General features: G+C 39.1%; 1 protein-coding gene across 1 annotated transcript in view; it reads left to right on the top strand.

Moving 5' to 3' along the window:
• LOC306993027 (partitioning defective 3 homolog) overlaps positions 1-12,017 on the top strand; it is a gene marked incomplete at its 5' end in the record, with an annotated part of 169,959 nt that overhangs the window by 39,799 nt on the left and 118,143 nt on the right. The window contains 2 exons of the mRNA XM_079602458.1: positions 1,650-1,816; positions 7,471-7,608. Coding sequence (XP_079458584.1) covers positions 1,650-1,816; positions 7,471-7,608 — 305 coding nt within the window. The remainder of the gene's footprint in view (positions 1-1,649; positions 1,817-7,470; positions 7,609-12,017) is intronic.

A 12,017-nucleotide genomic window follows, 5' to 3' on the forward strand; every position in this document is an offset into this window, starting at 1 on the left:
CAAGTTGTGTTACAGATTTAAAGTTGATATCATAAAAAAGGTTTTAACGTACTGTTTCCATGGCAAAGCAGTGTTCAATTTCAAAACTCTTTTCACAGAAGGGATTTTGAGTTTTTAAGCTTTCGAATGTTACCTAATTTGTATGATGTTTTACATACTAAAATATGTGACGGGGAACAAGCATGCCAAGTGTCACTCTATCAGCCCGTGACACGGATAGTTAACAGGTTAAAGCAATACTGTATACCTTTTTTTTTTCTTTTTTTTTTTAAAGCAATAAATATATGCATAGGCCAGTATTATTTTATGGTTACAGTTTAGGGGTGTAATGATACACATATTCACATTGAACCGTTCGGTACGAGGCTTTCGGTTCGTTATACATTACAAACCGAACGATTCAGTGCAACCAAATTTTTGTTAGCAGTCGCGTTGACACCACAACGTTGCCCAGCAAGCGGAACGAAACTGCGCTGCTCATTATTTCGTGCTTCACAGACCGTTTATCAGTTTGGAGGAATGTCAGTGCAGCGCATCAGCGCGAGCCGATCTTGATCAAGCGACACAGTTACTACACAGTGAAGAGATCCAGTAAAGAAAGCATTTGAATTCGCCACTGAAGTAATAACATCGCTGCAAGATCTAGCATTCAAATTTCTCTGTTATTAACTGTATATCTCTATTATATCAAACATCACTGACGTGGAAACCAGGAGAAACATTGTGCCGTGAATGAGCTAGTTATAGGCTTTAAGTCCACAGATCAGCAACATTCACCATGGATTTACTGTAGTAACACTAAAATGCTTTCAAGTACTTCACACATCCTTTTCCAGCACTTCAAAACTCAAATATTATTTTTAATGTGATTACCAAAACATTATTTGTTCATCCTTCAAAGATTACCCCCATTTATAAAACCAAAAGTTTCAAGATGTAGGAAAACTCACCCTTATTTAATTTATTTTATTTTAAATTAATTAAAAATCAAGGAAATTCGGAAAAACATAACGAACCGTGACTGTGTCGTATCGAACCGAACCGTGAATTTTGTGAACAGTTACACCCCTAATACAATTGTAGGTGTATTATATTGACATGTTCCTATATAGTGCTTTAAATATACTTAATAGAACATGTTAGTAAAAAGTAAAAATAGGTCTAGTTTGTACATGCCCACGAGCACAGAGCCCTAAAAAGCAGAGCCGCGATCTGAGCCGTGTGAGACCGGAAGAGTGAACCGGTATCTGACTAATCCCCCCCCACCTGCCCTGCAGTTCAAACCCATTACAGCTCCGCAGCACTGGGACACCTCTGTCTCGCCGCTCACATCTCTCTCACCAGCGTGTGTGGTGCGCGCGTGCCACAGAACAAGCCCAGCTAAATGCTCCTATTGCCACCGCCTTTCTTTGCAATGCTCGAAGGAACTGGCTTTGTGTCAGACATAAGTGCACTACTGTGTCCCTGTCACACTTTTGTGGGACTGAAAAGGGCCTTTCTGTAGGAAATCGAGCCGAAGTGTTGTGTTTGTTATCTGTGGTCATATGGGAAGGATGTGTTATTGCACCGTTGTGAAGATACCCCAGTTTTTGGAGTGAGATGCATGAACATATGCTGTTAACCAGATCTTTCTCATCTCTCTGTTTCAGACATGCCCTTGCATGTACGGCGTAGCAGTGATCCAGCCCTGGCCGGTCTTCCCGAAGCCCAGCTTCAGCCAGAGGAACCGTCTCGTAAGAATCCCACGCGCTGGTCCACCACGGCTGGGTTTATGAAAGCCAACACCACCAGCGGAACCAATAGTCTAGAGCAGAAGGTGAGTTTATTGCCTGGTCTATTTCAGTTTTTTTGGAAAGCAGCATAAAGAACATTAATTTAAAGGGGTGGTAAAGTATGATTTCACTTTTCTAACTTTAGTGTGTAATGTTGCTGTTTGATCACAAACAACATCTGCAAAGTTACAACGCTCACAGTTCAAAGCAAAGGAAGATATTTGCTTTTAAAGAAAAGGACTACAACAAACGGCTGGTAGGAACTACACGACATTCCTCCGGGTTAGTGATATCACCAACCCTAAAATTTACATAAGCCCCGCCCCCTGAACACACAGTCAGTGTTGAGAAGAGGAAGAGTTGTTGTAGTCGAGCACATTTGTGAGTCAGCTCAAACTTTAGCATCCATCTTTTCACATGCAATAGAAAGTCACTCTGTGTGCATCTCACAACAGTTCCTATACGAGCGATTTATAGATTATCATGACAGAATATGCTAATTAAAGATAGTTAACTCCACATCAGCAACATAAACTCATCAACTAACCATTCAGAGACATCCTGTTGCTTCTACATGTTGTCACTTCTTCTTGAGTCTCTCCATCTTTGTCTGACATTTAAACATAAAAGGCAGAACAGTTTCTGTCATTTTAGTGTGTGTGTGTAAGGTAATCGCAGCTGCTAACACACACGAGCTCTTGAAACCCCGCCCTCTGCAGCAGCTCATTTGCATTTAAAGGGCCAGGCACAAAACGTTGCATTTTTTGCAAATCCTCAAAAAATGACAATTTTAACATGCTTTATAAAAATATCTGTGGGCTATTTTGTGCTAATACTTCACACACACACTCTGGGGACATCAGATATTTATTTTACATCTTGTGAAAATGACATTTTACCACCCCTTTAAGGGACAGAGTTAGGGAAAGTGCCTTTCTGAACTTGCTTAAAAGACATAGTAGTCAAGGTTTGGCTGGTTAGTACATGTAGATGTTGTAACTACACCTATGGAGGCAAAATCATAGACATTATACAATAAACCATTCTAAAGTAGCTGTGTATTATAAATACATGCATATAATAATAAATGGCCATTCAGACCAAGGACTATAACTATATATTTTTTATAATATTTATAATCCTATGAGAATAGGGAAGTCCACACCACAGCTATAATAAGGACATAAAGGCACGTTATCATTGGATTCACTTTCAGAACGATTTACTACCTGATGAACAATGAAAAGATTGACAGCCAATTACAATCCACCCGACTTAAAGGCACACCGCGGAACTTTTGGCCACTAGGGGCGCTAGACCTGTAACTTTCACGTTGAGCGTCCCTAGAGGCCACAAGCGCCGCAGCACTGTCGCAAAAGTCAAGAAGACATCCACAATCCCTCTCGCGCTTTCTCTTTTTTGCCTCCTCAGAAGCAGTTTTAAACTTTTTCCTTGTCTCAGCCATATCCAGGAGTCGAGCAGGCGGAAAAATAGTAGCAAAAGCGTTAGCTCCTTGAGCATATCAGAGCTTGTGGTCACGTGACGGTCGTAAAGTGATTCGTTCTCCAGGCATTCTCCAGGTCACATGACCTGGCCAAAGACGGTGCGTCTTCTCCAAACTTACATAGGCGATATTTCAAGAGAGCTGCCCCGCTCGGAGCATTGATAGTGTCAAGCGCTGTATATTGGCCTGAGGAATCATTTAAAATAACTCATATGCTTCAAATATGTAGGTCACAAAGTCCGTGGTGTGCCTTTAAAAAAAAGCCTAAGCATTTAAAGTGTCACGCGCTTATAATAAACAGAATGTTATGACGTCTTATGTGGACGTTAATAGAGTTGAATGGGCCTTAATGTTGGAGAAAATGTGAAGTTTTAGCTGAGGGGATACATTTTTGAGTCTTGCTTCAATCATGGATATTCCAGTGTTTCCTGCGCTACAGCTTTAAAACAAAACAAAACATCACATTTACCCAATTAGAGAATGTTATTTTGCAGTCTACAACACCAGTGTAGTCTGATTTACAAACCAAAAAAAACTTATCTGAGCAATTACTATCGATTATCTTTTTTTAATTGGTCTACCATGTAAATTCTCATTAGGGTTATTGTTTTTCCACTAGGCTACATCATTATGTGATTGACCAACATTTTAAGAATATTGTGTTATCAATTCCGTTGTATTTTTTTTTTTTTTCAGTGACAGGCTGATATTACAGGCTCAGTAAGTGTAGGGTTTATGATTTTTGTCTGGCACAAATCGAAGCAATTTACACCAATTGGAGCATTTTTAGGACAACTCGTAACAAGTGGCTTCCCTTTGCTCCGTCTCATTCATCTTGAGATATTCTAGATGACCGTTGCCCCTGTTCGTTGTTGACCTGGAACTCTCTTGGTTATGGAACCATAAGTCTTTGCTGTAAGAAGAATGGGATCTGCTTTCTTTGTTTGTCGCTTCCCTCTTGATTCTGGCCTCATTGCGATGGTCAATGCCTTTGGCTTTAAATGAATCAAAGAGAGGCAGATTCTCTGTTTTCCTCCCTAGTCTCCCCAAGGCAGCCAATGAAAAAGAGGCCAATTATCCTTGCAAAATGGCTGCTCTTTTGCAGCGATGACAAGCCTTCAGTGCTTTGAAACAGCAATATTGCAAATTAAAAGAAGGGCAAAGGGGAGGGAGCGAGGGAAGATGGAGTACTCCGAATGTGACACCGCAACCCTCGATGAGATTAGCGCGTCTCATGCCGTTCACTAGTAATCCTGTTTAAAAGCACTTTGCTTGTCGGTTTCTTCCATAATCCAAACACCACACTCTTATTTTAGCAGAGCAGAAGAATTAAGCTGTTATTTTTTACCTTTCGTTCTGCACCGGATCATTTATTTATTGATTGTTTTTGTGGGATTTCGTAAGAAAAGCTTGAGGTGTTTGGAAGGTCTGTTTTTGGTTGATACTGTCAGATGACGATAAGCGTCGGGGTGAATATAAATGTGCTCTATTTTAGCACCAGTGAATTCGTGAAATGAACATAAAGGTGTTAGTTCACCTTGAAGTAAGAATAGCTGGCACTGAGAAGAAATGTTGAGTATTTGCATCTTGGCTGTCGGCTGATATGCAGAAATTAGTACTTCTCCGAAACTCTGTGGCTTTTTTTTTTTGGATACATCTTACAACTTTTGAATATAACTATCTCATTTCATCTGGCCAAGACTTGCTGGTCTGAGGGTCAATGACTGTTCAAGATAAACAAAAAGGAAAATAATTAAAATATGTAGCCTAATTTTAAAATGTCAGGTTTTTTTTTTTCAATGTCATGTGGTGCAACCATCAAGGCAAAAGTAAAATAAATAATATCCTTACATCTAATTCTTTGACATTTTACAACTTGAACTAACCTTGCAATGTTTATTTATTTACTTAATTAAAATATATTCATCATATAAAATATGTATTCCAATCATTATGTGTATACATTGCATTTTAATGTATTTATTTTTTTATTATGTTGTATTCAGACGAATTAACAGTGTCATGGCATTATCTCTTAACATGAAGTTTAAAGGAACACTCATTTTCCAGCTCCCCTAGAGTTAAACAGTTTTACTGTTTTTGAATCCATTAAGCCGATCTCCGGGTCTGGTGGCAGTAGCAATTTTAGCATAGCTTAGCATAGATCATTGAATCTGATTAGACCGTTAGCATTTCTCTCAAAAGAATGACCAAAGAGTTTCAATATTTTTCCTATTTATATTTTACATCGTGTACTAAGACCAACAGAAAATTAAAAGTTGCGATTTGAGGCCAATATGACTAGGAACTATACTCTCATTCCTGCGTAATAATAAAAAAACTGCTGCCGGAATGAGAGTATAGTTCCTATTGACCAGATTGCAACTTTCTGTCGGTCTTAGTACACGATGTAACTACAGAAGAGTCAACTTTTAAATAGGAAAAATATAGAAACTGGAAACTCTTTGGTCATTTTTTTTGAGAGAGATGCTAACGGTCTAATCAGATTCTATGATTTATGCTAAAAGTGCTACCGCCAGACCCGGAGATCAACTGAATGGATTCGAAAATGATAAAACTCAAATGTTTAACTCTAGGGAGTTGGAAAATGAGCCTATTTCCCAACAAAGTGGAGTGTTCCTTAAGAGCATAGCACTATCATTGATTTGAGATCCTCCTTATTAGAGAGAATGTGGCTTCTTCTGTGTTTTTGCAAAGCATTGTTTGGTCTTCATGGATATTTTCTCATATGGAGTGTAACATCTGTCTCTCAGTATCTCTTCCTGGACTATAAGAAACCTATAGGCCTCCTGCTGCATTTGGAGGCAATGCCTCGATCACTACAGCATCCTCATTCATAAGGCCATCTGTATGAATTCTTCACTCATCCTATGAGCCGTTGACCTGTTGTTCTTCATGTTCCTCGCTGTGCCTCTTCCTCCTCTATTTTATCCCGCTGTTTAATGTCAGGATTACCTATATAGATCATTTTACCATGCAGGAACATCAAAATCACGTTGTGTTCCAACTCTGTATGGGATCGCGGTGATGTCCGGTTGTGAATTGGCTCATGCTATAACTGGAAACTCTTTTTCTTCCTCCTCATTGTTCAGACTGGGTCATTAGCCAAGAGCAACGGCGCTCAGTAGGCTTTCTAGGCGAAGGCCCCGTGTGTCACAGGATAACCTGTTTTAGGTTTGCTCTAAAAACTCTTCAAATGGAGACTTGACTTGAGCTCCGCTGCCAGAGGGCGTTTGACTTCACCTTTGTGAAAACATGCAGTGTAACATTAGAGACATGGTGTGAATTAGTAGCTTGTAATGGAGCTCCTTATTAGTGAGAAAATAAATTAGCGTGCCCAATAAATTTAGGTGGCCTGAATGATATCATTGTTGGGCTTGGATCCAATATGAGCTTCGTACACCATCCATTGCACAGTGAGTTTAATCTGGGTTTTCAGTAAGGCATTGCTATATTGCACACCACATATTTAAGGAAATTGGTATTCATATTATTAAAACCCAGTCTGTGTTTGTGTAATAGCTATACGGCGCACACACACACACACACACACACACACACACACACACACACACACACACACACACACACACACACACACACGATAATGGATGAAAGTTGTTGGTGTTTTACTGCCACTACTGTTTCTTTTAGATAGAAACTGCTGTGAATTGTATGCATAAGTATGTTTTTGTAGTTTTACAAAAATGTAGATAGATACATATTTCCAATGAGCCTGTGTTAATTTTTGGGTTTATTAACCCTTAAAAAGTCAGCATGAAACAGAAGTTACAATAGTCTTTTCTTCTCTATTGTGACGTATATCGAGTGAAACGCTTCTGGAACAAGAACAAATGTGGGCGGGGCTTGATTGTGTCTGTGAGGAATTGATTGGATGGTTGTGGTTTGCTATTGGCTGATCTCATGTGAGTGACAGGATATAGCCCCGCCCTCTTCATCAGAGAAGAGAAGAGATGCTGCAAGAGGAAGGGAAAGATATTCTGATTATTCTGAATAAAAAATTATGAGGGAACATAAATAATGGTGCACTGCACATATATCAATCATTGATAATAAACACCACAGAAATCAAAAATCTTAAATTTTGCTTTCATTGTGAGTTTAATACCAGGTGTAAGCGGCCTCTTGTATTACCTGCATGGTGTTTTCCAGGGTAAGGATCTGGAAGCGTACCGCAGCCTGCCCCGTGATGGCGTCCCCTGGGCGTCTCAGTTTCAGAGGGAAAACGCCCGCTCCTCTCTCAGTGCCAACCATCCCATGGTGGACCAGTGGCTGGAGCGCCAAGAACAGGTACTGGTCTCACGCTCTACCTAGCTCTCTGCCTCTTAACTCCGGGTAACTGCGCTGATCTCCACACATATATTTATTTATTTTATTATTGGGTTTTTTGTTTGACTTAAGAGTGGACTCAGGAGTCAAGGAGAGATTATTGAATACAGTATTTCTATGGAAGAAGGATTGTGAATGAGAGAACACTGAGAGAATGACACCCACGATGTTGGGTGAGGATTTCACTAACCTTACAAAACGAGGGCTGCGGTCTCCATAGACGTGGAGTGTGTTTGAAACTCAGCTCTTTTGTCAATGTATCGGTGGAAGTGTCTAATGGCGTTTCACATTCCTCTCCCTCTCGCGGAGAGAAGAGAAATAAAAGAAAGAGGAGAGGAAGGAGATTGAGATGTTTGAGGTGCCAGGCGTGCTGCAGGGAATTCACTTATTAATTTTCGCAATCGATTTTCTCGAACCGCCAGCATCCATTTCACTCTTTCCCCCCACTTCTCTTTCTTCGGCCCATTGAAACGGCTGTGACAGAGGTTCGGCTGCTTGTTTGCAATTCAGGTGGTCTCAGTTTCTCATTCCCCAGCAGTTTGCAGAGCCCCCCCCCCCCCCCCCCCCCCCAGCACCTCGAGGGCCGTGACACAGAGAGTCGTGCATCATCATTAGGGAAGGCGTCTTGCGTGGAGGAGCCTCTGGGTTGGATGTCGGGTTGAAAGGAACAGTCAGTCAAGGCCTGAGCTCAGCCTGACAGACTCATTCATTTGAGCTTCAGTCTATTACAGCTTAGCCTGAACCCCCCACCACACCCCACCCCCCACCCGACCCGGGCTGGCTTTCTCAAGACACGCCATCGCAGCACCTCTGCCCTCTTTTCTTATTTCACCATCCCTGTTCTCCACTCCTTTCCCCTCCTTTTCCCTCTTAGCATGGAGTGCTTATTTGAAGTGACAGGCAGATTTCAAGACAGATGCAGAAATTCTGTTGTTATTCAAGCACGTTAACACACACACATACACACACACACACACACACACACACACACACACACACAGCACACACACACACACACACACACACACACACACACACACACACACTAAATGTAAACTACCGTAGCTAGTATTTTCACTTTCCTTTCGTAGTAGTGATCTGTATCATTTTTTAGTATTTTTAGTACTATTACTAAAATAGATCTGGTAGTATCGTTTTTTTTTATATATATATACAAATGTTAGAGATGTTTGTAATAAATTTCTTTTTGCAAAAAAAAAAAAAATCAGATTTGGAATAATTTAATTGTGTTAAATTACACACTTTAATTTTCATTTTAAACCCTCCAGATCAGTGTTATTTTAGTATCATTAAACTAATATTTTTTTTTTGTATAAATACGTCAGATTTTGAATTCAATTAAAAACATTTTTAGTTAAAGTTGTAGTATTTTTGTCCTTTTGTATGTTTATATATTTTTATTATATATTTTAAATATGTGTTTTATAATTTTTAATTAAGTTTTAGTCAGCTATTGTCATTTTTTTATTATTTAAACTAAATAAAAATGAGAAATGTTGCCTTGGCAACTAGTTGAAATAGTAATAACGAGTTAATTTTTTTTTTTTACATTTATTCAAATAATAATGTTTTTTTTTTGTATATGGTTTTAGTTAACGATAATAACCCTGATCCAGATTTGTGTTTGGTATTATCAGTTTGCTGGTTAGAGTCTGTATATGTGATGTAAGATTCACATATTAATCACTCTTTTGAATAAATTCTTTTCAATGATTTAAACTGGTTTGAATCAATAACTGTGAATGCAGCTGGTGAATAAGTCTTTTGTTTTTTATCATTTAAAAAAAAATATGTTTACAAGTAATGCATAATCTTGTAAATAAGTTAGTAAATTACAGTAAGTGTATGGTTTTGTCTGACAGTATGCAGTGTTTTTAGGCTAGAGCAACATTTTTTGAGCAGTTTATTCAACAGTGCACAACGTAATAAAAACACAAGAATATCGCACACCAAGCATGTCTTTACATTCACTCAGTCTATCTCACTGTATGATCATCGTCTCCACTGGCTTATCACAGAGTTCTAAGCAATTATGTCTTTATTGCCATCTTAAATATCCATTTAATCTTTCATTTCCCATTCACTTTTATTGGCTCTAATTGTTGAGTTGCCTTCCCTCTTCACAGCAGACTCGGTTCGATATAGCCTCCATTCAATTTGCATAATGTTGTGGCTTCTGTATAGACCTTGAGTAAGCTGCTTAATTAAGCTTGGCTATTTTCTCTTTATTAACCATGTCAGGAATGCCAAAGTATGCATTTTAAACAACTCACAAGGTTTGGATTTTCGGCAGAAGCCAGGAGACAAAAAAGGGGTGGTATAATGCCCTATTCACAAGAAGTAAAATAAGTCTCTGATGTCCCCAGAGTGTGTGTGTGAAGTTTTAGCTCAAAATACCGCAGAGATATTTTTATATAGCATGGTAAAATTGTCACTTTTTAAAGGTGAGCTAAAACGCACCGTTTTGTGTCGCCCTTTAAATGCAAATTTATAGGCACAGGGAGCGGAGCTTCAACAGCTCATTCTTAGCAGCTTCCATTCACACACACATGCACTGAATATTTCTAAACCGTTTAGCCTTTTATGTTCAAACCAGAGTCAGAAAGATGGAGGGACACAAGAAGAAGTGACAACATGGAGAAGCAACAGGACATTTCTGAATGATTAGTTGATGAGTTTATGCAGCGTATGTGTAGTTATCTTCTAGTCATTGATTATTGATTCTGTCTTGATAATCTATAAATCGTGTTCCGGGGGCGGGGTTTATGTAAATTCTAGGGTTGGTGATGTCACTAGTGATGTTCCTACCAGTCGTTTGTTGTAGTCCTTTTCTTTAAAAGCAAATATCTCCCTTTGCTTTGAACTTTGAGCGTTGTAACTTTGCAGATGTTGTTTATGATCAAACAGCAACATCACACACTCACTACAGTTAGTTAAGTGAAATCATAATCAACCACCCCTTAAAATAACTATTCCCTCAGGTTTAAATGATGTGTAATTGTGGACTCTATCAATATAGTTTTGTCCTGATTTATTATTGTGCGGTGGCGAGTCGTGACTGAGGCTGATAGTCCATTGAGTCTCATGTCTCTTGTGTTGTGTTGAGCAGCACTACTCTCTGTGTTGCACATGAAGCTGCTGCCGATTTCTATGATGATTACGTCAAACCAATGAGATCCCTGCGGGTGGTCACCTGACATGAACTTCCCAGCACAGCTCCTTCAGCAGCACTTGTTCTGCATCAGCGTGGTTCATCCGGTTGTGTTTTTAATTGCAACCTGACGTGTCCCGCTTCACATTCCCACCTGCCGCTTGTACAGTGCGGTTCTGATGTCTGTGTCCAGTGGGGATTTTAGAGTGGCATTTCCTTTATCATTTTTAAAAAGTTCCTCTCCCTAGTGATAAATTAGAGATGACCCATCTGGGCTGGAGGAGGGCAGCGTGAGGCTTACGCTGCGTCGGCTAGCAGGGGGAATTGTGGGTAATAATGTAGGGTCTCGAGGTCTCCTTCTTCTGGAACAAGTGAGGATGGTTTTGAGAATCTTACCATCAAATTACTTTCTCATTATTATTCAAGAGAGTAAAAGTACAGCTTCCGTGTCTGTCCATTTTATTCTTACAGTGTGATAAGATATTGTGAATTATGTTAACCCAGAATGAAGCACTGTACGTGAGCACTGTTACACTTTTGAGTTGGATTGTGGAGATAGAACGCCATTTTTTTTTTTTGGTAATGAATTAGAGTAATTCTTTGACAATTTCTTTCTTAGCTGTTCATTTCTTCTCAGAACGAGGAATCAGAATTCTGGACATTGTTTGATAAAGGAAAATAATTGCAAAAGGCCGTCAAATCAGTGCATTATTACTGAGGAGTGCAATTTTCTAGCCAATTCTATCTAATGAAAGTGGACCGTGCATTATAAAGCTATAATTAAGTGTGTGTGTGTGTGTGTGTTGTAAAAATGTCTTCAGAACTTCTTTTATGAGCTTTTTGTGGTTTGCTTTGGTCCATCATTGACTAGCATCAGCCTAGTTAGAGAAATTCCTCATGTAATGGAGTTTGGAATGTGAAAAACGCAAAACCAGCAGAGTGCAACTGAAAAAAAAAAAAAAAAAAAAGTAGGATTAACTAATTTTAAGATGTTTATCAGATGTTGATATTGAATTGAATGCAATGTTTTCTAGAGCACTCTCAGCATGCATGTTTATGTTTACTCAAATGTTAAACCTTCTTTTGAAAAAAAAAAAAGATTTTTACATTTTGTAAAGGAAATGTGAGTTTTTTTCTAACCATGCATGACTTGCTACCATGATACTAATATGGTTATCAGGGCGTTGCTATATGTGTA

Source organism: Phoxinus phoxinus (assembly GCF_949152265.1).
Source record: "Phoxinus phoxinus genome assembly, chromosome: 24".
In the NCBI taxonomy this organism is placed as follows: Eukaryota; Metazoa; Chordata; class Actinopteri; order Cypriniformes; family Leuciscidae; genus Phoxinus; species Phoxinus phoxinus.